This window comes from Trichomycterus rosablanca, chromosome 12 (genome assembly GCF_030014385.1).
Source record: "Trichomycterus rosablanca isolate fTriRos1 chromosome 12, fTriRos1.hap1, whole genome shotgun sequence".
Lineage (NCBI taxonomy): Eukaryota > Metazoa > Chordata > Actinopteri > Siluriformes > Trichomycteridae > Trichomycterus > Trichomycterus rosablanca.
Window position 1 is genome coordinate 9,105,444 of NC_085999.1, and position 19,950 is coordinate 9,125,393.

General features: G+C 39.3%; 1 protein-coding gene across 1 annotated transcript in view; it reads right to left on the reverse strand.

Annotated features, from left to right (window-relative positions):
* Positions 1-19,781, reverse strand: part of LOC134324232 (electrogenic aspartate/glutamate antiporter SLC25A12, mitochondrial-like) — a 40,128-nt gene extending 20,347 nt beyond the window's left edge. The window contains exons 1-10 of the mRNA XM_063005948.1: positions 19,758-19,781; positions 17,710-17,763; positions 12,174-12,319; positions 10,638-10,753; positions 9,749-9,888; positions 8,590-8,736; positions 8,106-8,244; positions 6,686-6,779; positions 4,527-4,611; positions 1,761-1,839 (exon numbers count right to left, since the gene is read on the reverse strand). Coding sequence (XP_062862018.1) covers positions 1,761-1,839; positions 4,527-4,611; positions 6,686-6,779; positions 8,106-8,244; positions 8,590-8,736; positions 9,749-9,888; positions 10,638-10,753; positions 12,174-12,319; positions 17,710-17,763; positions 19,758-19,769 — 1,012 coding nt within the window. The 5' untranslated portion in view covers positions 19,770-19,781. The remainder of the gene's footprint in view (positions 1-1,760; positions 1,840-4,526; positions 4,612-6,685; positions 6,780-8,105; positions 8,245-8,589; positions 8,737-9,748; positions 9,889-10,637; positions 10,754-12,173; positions 12,320-17,709; positions 17,764-19,757) is intronic.
* Between the last annotated feature and the right edge of the window lie 169 nt (positions 19,782-19,950).

Below are 19,950 nucleotides of genomic sequence, written 5' to 3' on the forward strand. Positions count from 1 at the left end.
CATTTCCATGACAATGCACAGTGATACAATCCACTGTAAACAAAAAAGGGTGAGAAAGGTCTTTTACTTATATGATTTCGTTACAGCTGCTGTCTTAGGTGTATTTGCTAACAGGCTAACCAGGCATCGAAACAAGCATAGGAACAATGGTAGCCTAGTAGTTAGAGCTTTGGGCTATTAATTGAAAGGTTGTCGGTTCGAGTACCGGCTCTTGAGCAACAATCTCAGCTCCAGGGTCAGCTGACCCTGTGCTCTGACCCCAGCTTTCAAACTAGCTGGGATACACGGAAAAAAAAAAATCATTTTACTGTATATGTGTATATGTATATATAACAAATAAAGGCATCCTATTATTTCTACATCATGGGTATGCTAATATATCTTTGAAGAAAACAAATAACACAATGGGTGTGTTCAAAAACCTAGGGAGCTCTCTACATAGACAGCATTTTACGTAATCCGACGCACGCTCCCGGGAAAGAGGCTGGTAGAATTCCTAGATGCCTTAACATGCTCACTAGTAAGGTATCTTAAAATTTCACCGCTATTTTGACTCAAGAGTGAGCATCCGATGCTGCCTTAGCGGCGAAGGCAATCCCAGCATTCAGTGTGGCACAAATTTTCAAACGCAAATAAATGATTATTGATTTTTAATTTGTATAAACTTGCACTAGTGTCGTTTATTTGCAAATTCGGGCTTGTCAGCGAATTTAACCGTTTTCGGTACACGGAGGGAGATGTTAGTTGACATGCTAGCACGTTGTGCCACCCCATCCCATTGGTTTGAATGGCATGACGCTAACTGCGCTAGCTTAGTAAGCAAAAACTGATGTAATCTCTGTCTAAGTAGTGCATTTGAATAATCTGCCTTATAAGTAGATGACTTATTAGAATCCTCTCAACTTAGGCAGCTGCCTATGTAGGCAGTAAGCCAGCAAGGCAGCTCACTAGGTTTTCAAACACACCCAATATGTGACTTGAACAATGTTAAGTTTTGATTTACAAATATCTCTGACAAAAGAAAGAGATAAAAATTTATTTATTATATACTTTATTACTATATTAAAATAAAGAAAGTGAAAATATCTGAAGAACAATGAAATTTCAGCAGGTAAAAATGAGGTTAAATATATATAGCACTTAGGGATTTAAATACATCTAACAAGGAACGATCCCTCTTTAAAGTTTAAAATAAAAAATGACCTGCTTTTTTGGGACCAGATGTGCTAACTTTTATCTCATTTAAGCAAAGCTAGCTCATATTTCAGTTATTGTTACAGTTTGACATTTAGCTGCATCACTTTGCTAACTTATTAGAGCGTCAGCTTAAGCAGAAGGGCATAAACACAACCGAGTGACAGTGTGTCTACTAACAGACAGTAAGACCCTTTCAAAGCTCTCGTGAGTCTGTGTGTGTAGTTCATTGTCTGCATGTGTGTACAAGCGTGTGTACATATGTGCACGAGTATGTGCGTGTGTGTGCGGTGTCATTATATCACTGGGCTTCTTGTATCAGTTCCCCTTTGGTAATTATTCTGAGATTCCACCACAATTCCGGTAGATTTGTGTCATTCCGGAACTCCGGCCTCCAAAGACAGCCTGGAGCCATGGATCAGCCGGCCTCTCTCTCTCTCGCTCACCCTCTCTCTCTCTCACCCTCTCTCTCCCTATGGGACAATAACCAGCCTAGGGGCCTCCCTATATGTCAGTGTGGCCAGCTCAGGTTACAACTCTGTCTGTAGAGCTTGGACGTCACTCACCTCCCGCGATGGAGCCCAAAGTGAAGCGGTAGGCAGATTCAGCAGCCTGGAGCCAGACTGGCCTCGAGCTGTCTGTGCGCTACAGCAGAAAGAGAGAAAAGGACCAAATAAGACATTGTGGAAGACTGGAGGGAGGGAATGAATGAATTGAGCTTTATAAAACTATCGTCAACCAGATACTGTGCAGACAGAAAAGCGCTATAGGGTCGCTGACAGGAGAGGAAAGATGTGGAATGTGCTGTATGCGCATTACATCTCACCCTCCTCTTGTTCTGTTTTAGAAATCAATGAATTAATGAATTAATTAATACATCCATTCATTCATTCTTTAGTGTGTTATTGCCAGGGTTGTGGTGAATCTGAGCCTATCCCAGGAATACTGGGTGCAGGGTCAAAATACACCATTAAGAGAGAGTCCATAACAGGGCATCACACACTCACATCTTTGGCATTTTAGTGTAGCCAATCCACTCACTCTCAGATTCTTGGGATGTGAGGAGAAACTAAAGTATCTAGTGAAAAAGACGTGCAAAGAACATAAAATCCACAAATATAGAAACCAGAGTTCTTCCAGGAAACCAGATTAAGGATTATGCATCTGTGCAGCACCAACTCTCAACCGTGCTGCTGGTCAGATGATGGTCAAAATAATAAAGATGTTTATACAGGGTTGGACAAAATAATATAACACCATTTTATAACACATAGTATTTTAAATAGCTGTGTGATTTAATACTCACAGTGGAACTGGTGCTCTACTGAATTCATCAGAACAAAACATTCAGGAATAGTGTAACATATTTACATTGTTTCTAAATGTATTCTGAAAATGAGACAGTAGTAGATACTTGACTACTAATCCAACAATTGCTGGTTCAATCCCTGTTACCACCAAGTTGCCACTGTTGGACCACTGAGCAAGGCCCTTAACCCTGAATTGTCTAAATTGTATTCAGTCATAATTGTAAGTCGCTTTGAATAAAAAGCATCTGCTAAATGTTGCAAATGTAAATTTAAATATGTTACTGAAAAACATTAATCAGAGTATATTTACAATTCAGCCATTAAAACGTCTTATCACAGAATTGTGTCCAACCCTGCTAAACATTCACAAAAATATAAGCTGGCAAACCTGTCTGAGATGTAAAAAAGTCACTTTTTACACTTTCCATTTGCTCACCTTTACTTAGATGTTCTAATATCAATTCAAATCAAGTATTACTATATAGTACATAACACACTAATCCATTGTTAGCTCTTGTTTGATGATAAAAAAAATGAGCCCCACATGCATGCTTAAAGTTGCTCAATTTAAAGTAAATGACCAAATATTTTAGTATGTGAAACTGAAATTGTGGCAGAGTGGGTGGGTGTAAGTTATTAAATTTAATTGTTTAAATCCAATCATGCTTAACATAATTTTACATGTTTACAGTGGATAGTGGTAGCTTAGTGGTTAAGGTACTGGACTAGTAATCTGAAGGTTACAGGCTCAAGCCCCACCACTTCCAGGTTACCACTGTTGGGTCCCTGAGCAAGGCCCTTAACCCTCAACTGCTCAAACAATTGTGTTCATAATAGTAAGTCGCTTTGAATAAAAAGTGTCTACTAAATGCCAAAAATGTCAAATGTTTATAGTCATAATTGTACGATTCATATTTACAGCTGTATTAAAATAGTTTCCTTCCAAAAATGTCTAATAATAAATAAATACTTATTAGAATGTATTTTGGATTAAATGCAGTACTTAATTGTCACTTGAATACTTACTGCTTTACTTCCAGGCCTGTGCTTATGATAAACAGATCTTATACCACACAAATCGAGGTTATGAGACTTTATCAGTCTTTCCTTTTGGGCTTTATGTTAAAAAAAACACCCCTTTTGTCTCCTTTTGATTACTCTTGTAAAATTTTCCATGCTCCGATAAGCATCTACATGAGCTACAAAAGTGCATTGAGTACGTCTAAGTGGTCTATGTCTCTCTGTCATCTGCACTCTCTCTCTATCTCTGCACAGCTGTTTTTACTGTAGGGCAGAATGCTAATGAGGCTGCACTCTGATCAAAGGAGTCTGTGCAATTATCCCGACTTCCACCCAAGAAGGCCTGAGAACACCACAAAACCGTACATGTGTGTGCGAGTGTGTCTGCCTGGTATGGTGTTCCAGACCTCCAGCGGTGGAAGCACAGACCGCAGCACTGACTAGATTAAGCCTCTAGACACGCCCTCAGGTAAACCCGTCCTAAGTCACTAATGCACTCCATCTCCCTGCTTCTTTCTATTGTCTTTTTGCATTTCTTTGATTATGTTTTGTCTGCCTCGTTGGCTTTCTCCATCCCTCGCTCCTTCTTTTCCATGAAGAACCTGACTTTTAGACAAAACAGACCTAGCCTTAGGATCTTCACACAATGAAGCCTCAGAGAGCCCAGCTTTAAGAAAAGCACCTATTAAAGACTCTCAGATGTGAGAGTGCGTGTGTGTGTGTGTGTGTTTGTGATGTGCGTGTCCACGCAAAAAAAGAGCGACAAGCTTTTACTGCGGGAAATTGGGGATAATATGCCTACCAATTAGTTTTACGTAATGCTGGATCACAAAGAAGAAACCCTTTCCCTGCTAATTTAGTTACGCAGACAGCATGTGTAATTTTCACACCAATATGTACGTAGTTACATTATTATCAAATGAAAAAGTCCAAGATCAAAGCATGCTTTGAATCTGCCTCTAAAAGGAAGGGATAAAGGCAGCAGAGATGCAAGGGACCTACCTGTCTTTGCACTTCAGCTAGGTGGTAAGGCAGAGCACCCTCTTCCAGAGGAGCTATCCTCTCAATGTCCAACAAGTTAAGCCGTCTACACACAGCACAGATGATGAGTACACACAATAAAGACAACAGTTAACAGTAGACACATATAACATCAGCGGTTTATTCCACTACACACTCAAAAGCAAGAACTGGAACAACCCACTGAATTTTTCGTTATCAACCCCCTGTAAACCTTATGGTCAGGTTGCTCACTATACTCTCTATTCTGTGCTTTAAAACCATTTAAACCAGTAAGATAAAGTAAAACAACAAAATATTGTTTGTTTGCTAGTGAAAATGTTAGGCTTGGCCTGCTTCCTGTCTGTGACAGAGGAATGTGATGTTAGCAACAACAAATCTCTAAATGCTAAACTGAAAATTCACAGATGGTCTAACTAAAGGCAAATGAGGCAGTGACAAAATTCAAAATAGCTGTTGCAGGATATTGTGGGTTGTGAGACTCCATGTCTAGGAGCAGAATGAAATGTTACAGTGCAGGTAAGTTGGTAGTTTATGGAAATGCCAGCTGTGGGATGAAATTCTGCCTATGTGGAGGGATACAGACCTTTAGCGTGAACTTCTCAATGACTAGTTGCCAACAATATTTAATAGCAAGTTAGGGGGCGGACTGACTCGTCCAAATTGAACAACCGACCAAATCTTTCATTATCAACACCCTGTAAACCTTTTTATGCTTACAGCCAGTCAGGCTGCTCACACCTCTGCCGATTCTGTGCTTTTAAACAATTTTAAACCAGTATTTTAAACTGTGATGCCAACATGTTAGTGATGCCAAAAAGTAGGCAAAGTAGTGCACTACATAGTGCGTATAAACCAAGATATTGCTTTCTAAATAGCGCACGAGTGTAGTGTTATGAAATCATTTAAGATGTGGTTCACTTCACTTAACTATAGCATCAAACATGCTAAAAGTTAGCTTTGACACCTGCCCAAACATTTAAAAAACAAACTGAAAATGTGTGTGACCAAAAAAAACAACAAATTTGAAATGTGTCAGTGTGGATTACATTAATTCAACTTTGTCTTGTTTGTAAAATACCAATTGTGACCCAATTGTGAATAATGTTTTACCACTAAGTAAATAGTATGAGATTTGGGACTTGTCAGCTTGGCGGTAGCAATGGTGTTTCCTATCCACTTTGCATGTGCTTTAGCATAATGCAGTAAGATTTTCAACTTATAGCAAATTTTTAAACTGATGTTTAACATGCACCCTGGCAAAACAGTCCTAACACATCTGTTTCTGTACCCACTTTATAGCTGTTTGGTACTGGAACTGGAACTATATTCGTACCATGCACATGGTCAGGTAGTTGCCGTTTCCAGATGCCAAACATCCCGATATTTTGTGAAGTGGAAAAAGGCCCACAGAGAAAAAGAGAGGAACAGACAGGAAAAGAACGAGGTAGACAAGCAGCAGTACACACAGAGACAGCAGCAGGGTTAGAAGATGCCAGGAAAGCTTCACTTCACTGAAGCCAGAACACCAAATGCGCTGTATTCCTCCAGCAGCATGAAGTCACATTTTCCATAAGCTTTTTACAGTGCCGTAACACCAAGTTACTGCGTGCTTACACACACAGACAGGTAAACAAAGCTGGACATGAGCCTGCAACACACACATACATACACACACTGAGTAAGACTCCTTCAAAAAGTTAGAGAGAGGCACAGAGCGATCTCCACCACATGCCGCAGGCTCCTTCATGCTCTCCCTTTTCTTATAAATCAACCAGTGGAGCCACTGTTGTTACAGAAAACAAGCAATAATGCTACATTTACAAGCTATTAAACATGCCGTAATGTTTTAATGACATTTATGGATTCATTCAGCAGGGGCTGTTTTGGAGAAACGTGTTAGGTAGGAAAGAGCGTGCCAGCGTTCATGCAAAGCACCATGTCGACCGCATACATAGTAGATATTTCTGTCTCAGTGGTATTGAGAATATCCACATTAGATTTACTCTTTTATTAATAATTAAGTGCAGATTGATAGATGGTAAATACAGATTAAAGTAAATTTAAACTATTAAACTATGTTGGAATAATAATGCATGTTAATAGAGTCTTGCTGGAAAACATGCTTTGCACGAACTTACCCTGAGTGAGTGTGAAGGCCAGAGAGCTGGTACAGGATGTCCACCTCTAATGGATTGATCTGACCAAACCTATTGGCAGCAGTAACAAATTCCTCTGTGGAGAGAGACAGTATCAGCATTATCACTAGTATCACTGTCATTCTTATCACTATTGCATTTGAATACTAGATCTAAACAAATAGAATAAAAAATTTTATGAGAAGACAAAAGTTTTAGGACAGGCCTAGAAAATGAAGATAAAAGAGCAATCTCATGGGATACAGTCTCATTTTAAGCTTATAAGTGCTCAGTTGTGATTTCCTACTTTAATCTGACATCAATGAATGAATGATTCCTTTCGGCTGCTCCTGTCAGGGGTCGCCACAGCGGATCACTCGTCTGCATATTTGATTCAGCCCAGTTTTTTTTTTTTTTTTTTTTTTTTTTACACCGGATGCCTTTCCTGATTTAACCCTCCTATTTATCTGGGCCTTCTGTCCCTAACCTGTTTAAACCCCATAACCTGCAGCGTGGCTCTTACTATTAAGCTACATATGCATGCCTGCTCAAATTTGACATGACTTTTTAAAATTTTGCCTAAAGCTGACACTAAAACAAGTCATACCCCTAACTTTATATCCTCCACTCGGCCATCATGAACATTAATTTGGACTGATGTAAATTTGTACAGATTAAATTCTTTGATACTGGATCACAATTCTGAACCAAATGTTAAAGCAGTCCAAAATGGACTTTAAATTCTGATTAGACGTTTTTTTTTATATTCTCTCTGATAAAACAATTCCAATTGCAAATGATTTTTATCTGCAGTATGAACATAGACAAACAAATTGAGGTAGGTAGTGAAGTAGGGGGTTCAAAACTTTGGGGGTGGGGGCATAAATGAGATATTATAAGAGAGTGGTGACCATTATCCTATTTTCCAGAGGTTCTTAACATGCTTTGGCCAGTGACCCTTTGTAAGGGCTCAAGATTTTTGCAGATTTGCCAGATTATTCCAGTGCATTACTGTAGATAAGAATTATAAATAAATGGTATGCTTGTACAAGACATTAATTCGCAATTAAATGTCAACAGGCAAGGGAAGTGTGTGTGTATCGAGGTAGAGATGACACAAGCTTTGCTTAGGAAAGAGGAAGCACAGTCAAAAACTTAAAAACAGGATTTTGTAATGAATGCACAAATCTTTTAGTATGGCAATAACTAGCAAGGGAAGAATATCACTGCTCAATAGTAAAATCATAAATATGAGCAGTGTCTACTGATGCACTTATTACACTGATATACAATTTAAAAATTCTACATTCTTGCCAGTCATATGACCTGTTTTTTGTCTGACAAACAGGAATTGTCTCAGAGTTTGATTAGTACTGTCATTCAGTCTGAAAGCCCTTAAAGGAGAGCTCTGACTGGTGTGTACCTTTGGTGACGAGTGTGTCCTTGTGTGTGCCGGCTAACGTGCTGTAGATCTTCCGAATCAGCTCCATATTGTTAAGGAGGGAGTTGAAGGCATTGAAGTAGGAGAAGCTTACCACATGAGACGTGCCTCCCCCCACAACCTGTAAAGCAAAGGGCCAATACTATGTTCAAAATCTAAATATTAACAGTAAATTAGATTTAAATTCTGATTAGCCAGCTCCATTTGCCTATACAACCCCAACAGTAAGTTGTCTTGCCTCTCTCCCTTTTCATTGATCAAAAGGATTCTGACCACATAATCCTGAACAGACTGTCAGACATAGACGTCTACCACGAACATTCTGCCATATAAGTTGCTTGTCCAAGCATAGATTGTACAGAAAAATAATAAATGTGGCTGCAAAATTAATCATTTAGTAAACAGTTAAAATAGTTTTAAAAATAATAATGTGTGTGAAGGTGTGAAAGTGCAACTAGTGACTCACCGAAACAAGGTTTTCCTCGACAAATGGCGTGAGCATATGATGGCGGATGGTGGCCATGATATCACTGAAATCTAAAGCCGAGATCATCCCACTCTTCCCCTGGTCCTTTTGAGCAAAAGCTTGGCGGGCATGTTCCAACTGCAGCTCCTAAAGAAAGGTAGTAGAAAGGAAATTATGGGCTGTTAATCAAAGACTGAATCTGTCTAGCAAAAAAACAATTGTTTAAATTAAAATCAACAAAGAAACGCTGATCTATCGCAATATATAAGGCTATTTTGTTTGAACAATGGTGGCATTTGTTTTTAAAAACACAGCATAGAGGAAACAAAAGTTAAATGATTTACTATATTTTAAAGGAGATATTGTCTTTGGCAATATAATAATCAATAAGTTCGATCTTGAACCAACAACATGATGTCAGCATGACTCAGCATGATGTCAGCTCGAGTATTTTTCCCTATCATTTTGGGAACTGCGGAACATGCAGTTTTATCAACGACTAACACAAGCTCTGTGTTTGGAGTCCATACATCTTCCATGTGTGTGCGCTTAATGAAAACCACATCAGGTGTAGTCTGATCCTGTGCTGCATGCCCTGTAGAGGAGGCAGGTGTTTCCGGAGCAGGGGGCTGCGATTTCGTCGGACAGGCCTGCAATCAGACACATGAGCTGGACAAGAGAGAGCGGGAGGAGGGGGGGTTACACCCGGAGTCAGCACTGCTGTCAAAACTGATCAGATACAACCAGTCCCTCTGATCTCCATAACTCAACATGCTATTTCACTAAAGCAGCAGTCATCTCCCTCTCATCTCTGCAACACTGTGTATCTAATGAACAGAGATCGGTAAATCTCTAGGCTGGTAGACAAACTGGTCTATTACTTTTTAAGTTGACTTTTTCCAACTCTGAGATTGTTTTGTGTGTGGAGTAAAGTCAGTACAGAGCCTCATGTTTGCTGCAGTAATATGTTAAATATGAAAACGAAATCAGACATGCCTACAGTTTGTGTGAGCGTTTCAGCAGTAATGAATATGTTAATGGCTTATTAATTTGTCTACATGAATCACACATGGAGGTACGTCAGCCTCCACAAGATGGCAGAGTGAAAACAAACTCCTGAAAGCAGATTTGTGGGGGCTGGTAGGTGGGTGTTTCCCACCTGGAGGAACTGGGTGAACTCTAAGTAGTTGAGATGTTTTTTGAGGTCTTGGCCAAAGTGCAGGTGGATGAATTCACAGTTCCAGTTAAAGGGGATATGATGGTGCACGGTCGTCTGGCTGAAGATATCTCGTACATTCTCTACGATACAGAAACAAACCTAGTTACTATGAAACTTCTTCTAATGACTTTTTCTGTATATATAGAGTGGTTATGGGTTAAAATAGAGACTTTCAGACTGATTCCAAAAATCATGAGGGCCTAAACCTACAGTAAAACACCACATTACACAATGTGCTACAATGTTTTACCAATTCTATAGGATATTAAAGATGTAGTACGCCTTGAGAAATGACATGGTTTGCAAGTTGTTGTGATGTGCTGATGCTATCTACATAATCAATAGTTTTCCAAACTGCTCCTGAGCCCATAGTTGCTATATTTACCACAGTAGCATGATGGTTTCTTATGCAGTGACTTCAGAGAGCTCAAAGGTCACACACATTCAGCAGTGGTTTCTAGCCTTGACCTAAACAGACTGGGATTTTGTCATGATTTCCTGAATCTTTTTACAATACTTTGTTCGGCAGACGGTAAAACGTAAGTTATTTGCATTCTTGCACTGGGAAATTCTTCTTGAAGTGTGGCACAAAGTGGTGAGCTATGACCCATCTTGTCTTGCGCATACTGAACCCTATATACTGGTGGACCCTCCTTTTATACCCAATCATGATACCCTCACCGGTTACCAATTCACCAATGCTCGCATTTCCACTTTTTGGAAGTCTTGTAGGCATCAACATAACATGTAACATGTGTTTATATTCACAAATTGCAATAAAAAATTGGATTTGTGAATGAAAACTGTAATTCTCTAGGTGGATACATACCAAAAGATATATCTCCAGTCCCAGTCTTGTCAAATAACTGAAAAGCAACTAGGTTAAGGGCATCTGGTGCACAAAGTACTGATTCAAAGGCTAGAAACTCCTGAAAAGAGATTAGTCTGTTGGGACGAGAGAGAAAGAGTGTTAAGACAGGCAGATCATCAGATTTTTTATCTACAGAAGTCTTTAAAATTGGCATAAAACAGATGAGCCAAAACATTAGGACCACGTGGACTACAAGTTGTCTAAGTAAATCCTGTGGTATCTGGTACCAGGACACTACCAGCAGGTCCAGCATCCTGGTGCCATCTGTTTTGTGGGTACATGATTCATGTGCCCAGCTGTCCTCATAATCAGGGAGACACTAGGATTTTGCTGAACAATCAACCTTCTCCCATTCCTCCAATGTCCAGTTCAAATGCCTGTGTGCCCATTGTGGGTGCGTTTGACAGTGGACAGGAGTTAGAAGGGGCACTCTGACTGGTTTTGTATGAGCTCTGTACACAGTAGGGTTTGACACACTGTGTGTTATGACACATTCCACACATCAGCAGTATTGTAATAACCTGTAATTTAAACCACAGTAGTCGTGGGTTTTTTTTTTAAAACCAAAATTCACTCAGCTCTTTACGCCTGCCCATATCTGCTGTACACTGGTCATTTTTTTGTGGGGTGATCCTAAGGTTTTGGTTGATCTATGTATACTGTATGTATTTATATGATACACCGAGCAGGAGCAGCACCACAGAGCAGGTATTATTTGGGTCAGCAGTCTCAGCACTGCAGTGACACTGACATGGTGGTGGTGTGTTAGTGTGTGTTGTACTGGTATGAGTAGGTAAGACACAGCAATGCTGATGGAGTTTTTAAACACCTCACTGTCACTGCTGGACTGAGAATAGTCCATGGGCAAGCGTCCTGTGACCACTGACGAAGGTCTAGAAGAAGACCAACTCAAACAGCAGCAATAGATGAGTGATCGTCTCTGACTTTACATCTACAAGGTGGACCAACTAGGTAGGAATGTCTAATAGAGTGGACAGTGAGTGGACACGGTATTTAAAAACTCCAACAGCGCTGCTGTGTCTGATCCACTCATACCAGCACAACACACACTAACACACCACCACCATGTCAGTGTCACTGCAGTGATGACCCACCACCCAAATAATACCTACTCTGTGGTGGTCCTGTGGGGGTCCTGACCATTGAAGAACAGGGTGAAAGCAGGCTAAAAAGATCTGTAGATAAATAGATGGACTACAGTCAGTAATTGTAGAACTACAAAATACTTCTATATGGTAAGTGGAGCTGATAAAATGGACAGTGAATGTAGAAACAAGGAGGTGGTTTTAATGTTATGGCTGATCAGTGCATAATAATGTATAATATATAGTACTACAGCACACCTCATAAAAAGGAGCTTGACTAAAAAAATCAGTTAAATGAGTATTACATTTTATATGTAATAGATAACACACAAGATTTATACTTTTATAAATAACAGTACCACCGTTATATCATCTTATTATCTCTTACCCATCTTTAGTGGTGTCTGCAACCCCAGCAATGAGTTGTACAGTGTTGGGATTGTGGTTGGCTTGTGTATGGAGGCCCAAATAATTCTGCACAAAATCAGCAGGGGTCATGTAATGCTCTCCATCCTTATCCACCACACTTGCATGCTGCAGAGGAAAAATATATAAATATGTTAAAGCTACTGTCAGTTTAAGCTCATGCTGTTTAATGTTAATTGTAGAGATTTGAAGTTAATTAAGATCTCAGAATCAATTTAGCAGGGTAGTTTGGGCATAGCATAGTTGGGCATTCTTTTCCTATGTTTTTTTGCAACACAGTTGTATCCTGAGAGAGATCCTGAGAGAAAGATTTGTTTATTAGTTTGTTTGTTTATTAGGATTTTAACATCATGTTTTACACTTTGGTTACATTCATGACAGAAACGGTAGTTACTCAGTACACAAGGTTCATCAGTTCACAAGTTTTAACATCAGACACAGTCATGGACAATTTTGTATCTCCAATTCACCTCACTTGCATGTTTTTGGACTGTGGGAGGAAACCGGAGCACCGGAGGAAACCCACGCAGACACGGGGAGAACATGTTAACTCCACACCGAAAAAGACCCGGATCGCCCCACCTGGGGATCAAACCCAGGACCTTTTTGCTGTGAGGCGACAGTGCTACCCACTGAGCTACCGTGCCGCCCTCCTGAGAGAAAGAAAGTGAGAGAAAAGGCTAACACATGTTTCCTTTGAAACGTGTAAATGATTGTTCTTGGTTATAAATAAACATCCTTTCACTGAAGTTTTTTTGGGGTATTTTTAAAAGCAAACTTTTGTTTGTAAAACATGCAAAAAGTTGATCGTCTCCTGAAACCAATACATCCAGTGTTATTGACAGTAAAGGGAAATTAAATGATCTACAGACACAAATTTGTTTACTCTCTGTATAAATGTTTCAGTGAAAGATGGAGTAAAATCAGCAGCAATCTGTTCTTTGTATCAGTCCTCTCGCAGCTATTATATGTCCACTTTATTTCTCGTTGCAACAGTAATTGCTCAAAGCCAAAGCTGCTTTTCAACCGTGTTTCTTTCTGTAAGAACATCAATGTCGTTGATTTATGGTTCTCCTCTCAACCACGGTGTACATTTTCTTTGAAATGCATCAATAATTTTATATTCTTCATAGATTTCATTGACAGCTGATGAGTTCAGGGAACACAATCAAAAACTTTCTGTTCCATTTTCTCCACCCATTCAACTGAAAGTTTGCATTCAGTGACACACAGCAATCTCTCAGCTACAGTTAAATACAGCCTTCTGTGGAAAAGGGCAATCTTACTTAGGGAAGAAAAGCCATTGCTTCCATTGAGCAGCTAGCAGGTTTTGCAGAATTTCTGACTGAGGGTACGTAAAGCACCTGGAAAAATGCCAATAAAGTATGTGAATAAACATTTTAAAAAGACTGGACATTGTAGCCTAGATCTGTAGACTTTGGAAGCCAAGTCAACACCCTGAACTCACTGTCATGGTCCTTAAATTCTTCCAGAACATTTTTTGCAGATTAAGAAAAAAACGATGTCAGAAAGGGGTGTGCTTGGTCAGCAACAATATTTAGGTAGATTGTACATGTCAAAATAACACCAGCATGAATGCCAGAACCCAAGGTTTTCCTGTGGAACATTGCCCAGAGCATCACACTGCCTCTACTGGATTGCCATCTTCCCATAGTGCATCCTGGTGGTATTTCCTCACCAGGTAAGCAAAGAAAATGTGATTCATCAGACTCTAATTTCTTCCAATGCTCCATACTCCAGTCCTTTTGTAGGCGCTTTCGCAGTGGACAAGGGTCAGCATGGACACTCTAACCAGTCTGCACCTACACAGCCTCATATACAATAGCTCCTTTGTAAGATTGGACAACACAGGTTAGCCTTTGCTCAACATGAGCATTAATGGTTACCAATGACCCTGTTCCGGTTCACTGGTCGTCCTTCCTTGGACCACTTTTAGGAGGTACTAACCACAAAATGTGAACACCTCACAAGACCTGTTGTTCTGAATATGCTGTGACCCAGTTATCTAGCTATTGGGTAACTGGTCCCTAGCAAAGTCACTCAAATCTTTAGGCTTGCCCATTTTTCCTGCTTCCAACACATCAACTCCAAGAACTGACTATTCAATTGCTGTGTAATACATCCCACCTCCTGACAGATGTCATTTTCACCTTCATCTGTTACTTACTTCACAATGAGTGGTAACATAGTAAATTTATCTCATAAAGAGGCCAATAAGTTTAAACAATATTTAAAATCCCAACAACACTATAAGAACAAGAATACACGCTACCATGTCATTACCATGTTAGTGTCATTGCAGTGCTGAGAATGCTCCACTACCCAAACATCACCTGGTCAGTGGGGAAGTCCTTTTCAATTGATACATGGGGTACAGGAGAGTGACAAAGCTAATAATGTAGCTAATAAAATAATCAGTGAATGTACAAATCAGATAGTGTACCAAGACCAAGAACACAAATGCTGAAACTCTGTTAGAACCAAAGGGTTTTTTTTTGCAAGAAATGAATAAGAATAAGAGCGTTAGTAAGTAAGTCAGTAAGTAAGTACAAGTCACCTTAAGTGCTTAGTAAAGAGGTGGGTTTTTAATCGGTTTTTTTTTAAAGACAGCAAGAGACTCAGATGTTCGGACAGACCAGGGAAGTTCGTTCCATCAGTTGGGTGCAAGTACAGAGAAGAGCCTTGATGCTTGTCTTCCTTGAGTCCTGGGTGGAGGATCAAGTCGGGCGAGACTAGTGGCTCAGAGGTTGCGTGATACAGAGCGGGGTTTGATTAGACCTCGAAGGTAACTTGTCATGATTGCATTACATAATTGGTGCAGATTTTTTCAGTTGCACATTGACGCTTCATGCTTATGCTTAAAATTAATTCTAGTAGCAGCAGATTTACCGTCTGAAAAAAAAAAATGTGCAGGACATATGGATACCTTCTGTTTCACACATCAGCTGCAAGCATTTTGGATTTGTATAGTCAAAATGCTAATAAGACCCAAAAATTGTAGTTCAAATAAAAAGCCAGGAATTAGCCTTTGGCTTGTACCGATATTGACACATGCCTCTCTGTCATTTGTGTAAAATACACAATCTCCTTCTTTCTGTCTATCTCCGTCTCTCTGCGTGCACATACACACATTACAGCTAATGCTTGTGGGGGAAAAACATTAATTCCAATCAATTTATTAACAGCATCACCATATAATTGAGCACAAGTTCAGCCATGGTAAGCGTAAAGTACTTCATCATCAAATCAAGCACGTAGTCGGCTGAGTGAAATACTCCTCTTGGTTTCAGTGGCTCCTTTACACATTATAGCAGACTTCATTTCTGAGAGCTACTTAATTATTTCACACGACGAGGGTGGTATTAAAATCATAGCTCCGTCAATTATAGATTTGATCACTGACGAGCAAGGTTAACTGTGCACTGATGTGTGGTGAGAGAGAGAGCAGCTTTTAAAATGTTGCTAGGTTAAAAGGGGAGCCACTCTCTTTGAGAGTTGTCGAAGTGCTTTCGATAACTAGCGACTGACAATGTAATATAACATCAGCTGCCGTGACTGCTATACTGCGCCTTCATAGATACTGAACATAAGCAGTGAATCACTGCCAGCCAAGCCATGCAATCACATGGAAAGTAGTACTTTGGTGCTCTAGGATTTGCAGTCATTTGGACTGAGTTCGCATGCGTGTTGACCACTTGCCTTCTGAGACAGTAGATGAAACAAAGTAAATGTCAGATGTGGGGAGGGGTGCAGAGAGGGCAGATACCAGGGTGAAGGGAAGGGACAGAATTAGTTCAAGAATGTGTGTGACCTTTCCTGTCTGACTCTGAATGTCAGCCGACTCCAACACACAGTATGATCTTTACGTACCCAGATGTATAGATTAGCGTGCCATACTTATATTTCAGCAGATACCATTTTCATTATTTTTTATTTTAAATTACTATTAAATCCATCTGTATATGCTGTGAGCAAAAAGAGTAAAATGACTCATGTTTGGTGTCTGCCTATATTCTTACTGAAAATATTTTGCTTTTGTTTCTAGCATATGCTATTTACTTTAATTAAAAGTATTGTTAGCAGAAGTTAGTTAAGCAAGCTTATTTTACACAGCCCTTTGTTATATTTCCTCCAAAGCAACATTATTATTAATTATTAATAATTACACTATACAAGCTACAAGTATTAAAAGAACTTATGGACGATATTATCCTGTACAGGATAATTATAATAGGAACTGCAATATACACCGATTAACCACAACATTAAAACCACCTCCTTGTTTCTACACTCAATGTCCATTTTATCAGCTCCACTTACCATATAGAAGCACTTTGTACTTCTACAATTACTGACTGTAGTCCATCTGTTTCTCTGCATGCTTTGTTAGCCCCCTTTCATGCTGTTCTTCAATGGTCAGGACTCTCCCAGGACCACTACAGAGCAGGTATTATTTGGGTGTTGGATCATTCTCAGCACTGCAGTGACACTGACATGGTGCTGGTATGAGTGGATCAGACACAGCAGCGCTGATGGAGTTTTTAAACATCTCACTGTCACTGCTGGACTGAGAATAGTCCACCAACCAAAAATATCCAGCCAACAGCGCCCGGTGGGCAGCGTCCTGTGACCACTGATGAAGGTCTAGAAGATGACCAACTCAAACAGCAGCAATAGATGAGCGATCGTCTCTGACTTTACATCTACAAGGTGGACCAACTAGGTAGGAGTGTCTAATAGAGTGGACAGTGAGTGGACACAGTATTTAAAAACTCCAGCAGTGCTGCTGTGTCTGATCCACTCATACCAGCAGGCTAAAAAGTATGTATAGAAACAGATGGACTACAGTCAGTAATTGTAGAACTACAAAGTGCTCCTTCATGGTAAGTGGAGCTGATAAAATGGACAGTGAGTGTAGAAACCAGGAGGTGGTTTTAATGTTATGGTTGATCGGTGTATGTTTCATTACTTAAGCTTCAATCAGTGACCTGAGTTGCAATTTATGAGACTTAGCACTTGGGTGGCACAGCAGTAATTTATCCTAGCCCACTACCACTGGGATCCAGGGTTCAAATCCCCAGCACCACTACTGGCCAGTCGGTAGTCAACATACAGACATGATTGGCTATGTCACTTGTAAGTTATTTTTGGATAAGGATTTAAATTAGTTTTAATGTAATAAAAATATGTCAATTTTTAAACAATGTGCAATGTATATGTAAGCACAACCGGTAGATTTACAAACATCTATTACAACAGGTTAACGTACTAATCTTGCAAACTAGTCAGACAAACAACCAGTTAATATTTGAACCAGCATATACTGTACCAGCAGAACATACAAGATGTGCACTCTTAAGTGAAATGCCCAGCTCTTACTAAGACCATAAACAGAAAAGCTTAAAATAAAACCAAAAAACTGACTATACAGAGACCCCTTAGTTAATAATGAAAAGGTATTTAAGTAGGACACCCACCTTTAGGAATAATTCTTTTAGTTCGGTGGGGTTGGCCCGTTTAGTTGACTGCACCTGCAAACAAATGAAGTCAAAATACAATAAGACCTTTGGGCTTTTTGCATATCTTTTTATTTTGCATTATTGTGTAGTCACAACACTGTTATAAATTATAAGATACAGCTATTCTGTTGTACTAGCTCTTCTTTACAAATCAACTAAAAAGCAAAGCCACATTAGCAAAAATATATTTTTTCAAAAAATTTTTGGAAAAAGTTAAGGAATTAAAACAATTGGTATTAACAATTTGACTTTTTTCTAATTGGTTGTTAAAGTTGCAAAGCCACAAAACCAGATGATGCACATGCTAATTAAAAAAGAGTCTCCTGATATAATTATGCTGTAACATTGATGCCATAGTCATAGTATCCAGCACTTTTTTGTTCCCCAAGAAACAATTTTAACACTACATCAGTTGAAACGATACTTTTGATCAGTTGAAGGATACTTTGTACACGATAAATATTATACCACATTGCAATACCAAGTCTGAATCCATTCATTTAATAATAAAAAATGGGCCAAGAATGTTAAAAAAGTGTTTATTACAGAATCATCTTTACAATATGCAATGTAAAAAAAAAAATCATCAACATCATGTTTTTATTGACGTGTGGTTCTCTAGGCGATGAAACTCATTATACTGTTTAACATAAAGGGATAGTGGGTAAGGCTTTGGACTATCAACTGAAAGGTTGAGAGTTCAAATCCCAGCTCTGCCATGCAGCCACTGTTGGGTCCTTAAGCAAGGCCCTTAAGCCTCTCTGCTCCAGGGGCGCTGCACAAAGGCCGACCCTGCGCTCTGACCCCAGCTTTCAAACGAGCTGGGATATGCAAAGAAATAATTTCGTTGTACTGTACACCTGTATATGTATATATGACAAATAAAGGCATTCTATTCTGTTCTAGAACACACATGCATCTTAAATACTATAAAACAAATATTCATGTTTGAAGAGATTACTAAAGGCAAAAAAAAGGCATTTTTTGCTAATTTTATTAAACATTTTGTTCATTAAATGAAATGTCATTTACTCAGACACAAAGTTCGGTCATTAAGGATCTTATTTAGAGTGGCAACTTGGGAGGTTTTATGGCAATGATGTGGCAACCTTCCGATTACTAGTCCAATACCTTAACCGCTGGGCTACCACCCATAACATGTTTACTAGCCGAGAAAACAAGACCACCACTGAAGTAGTGGACAGGTAGCAAGTCACGCTGTTCTGTACTGTAATTGGAACACACTCACACTGTTGCCCTTTTTTATTACATTTTTAAATATTTACAATGTTTGTGTCATCGTGTGCTAAACTGCCTGTATAGTGTGAGTAAATAGAGATTCGTCTATAAGCAGTTTTTACAGCAACATGAGAGGAATATAGTAGGATGAATGGTTGAAGCAAGATTAACCACTGCTGTATGGGTTCCTGTTAACACTACCAGTATTCCGTACAAGGTGGCAGACAGTCAATAATAGTTTTTATTTATAGTATGACTTGGCAAAATTGAACAAATAGAGCTTTAAAACAATATCCTAGTGTTTAAGACTATCTGCTGCGTTGTCACACTCAGGTGTTCATGAAAAAAAGTGATGTACGGAATACCGTGATCTTGCATTACAGTCCACACACTTTCATTTATTATTGCAGATACGTAAAACCAGTCTGAGTTGCAGGAGTTTGAACAACAGATTTAACGTTATCAACAATGCAAATTAATCTCTTGAAACATGCAGGATGAAGTATGTCACTGAATACACGGAATGTTTAAAAGACAGCATGACAGACAAAAAAACAAACAAGTGCACACAAGTTCCGTTAGTAAACTACAACACTGATTTATCTCTCGCCTGCAACAGCCTTTAAAATAAAGACACAATCTTGACAGCCGAGAAGCAGAAAAAATGGACTAGAACTTTTTTATTATTGTAAAACGTACAAACTCACACAGATTAAACACAACACAAAGTTAGTTTTACTAACAAGCACAAATATTAACAGAGTCACCTTGGCCGCCATGCTGTACGTGACGTCACTGTTTGTCGCTGGTTCAAAACTTTCCTGGAAGCGTTTATAAACATAAACTACCTCACTATATAGTGCGCCTACAAAGTGCACAACCTTAATTACACTGCTCCATAAATAGAACTGTATTGTCACACTATGTAGTAAGATAGTACGACATTTGGGGCGGACACTT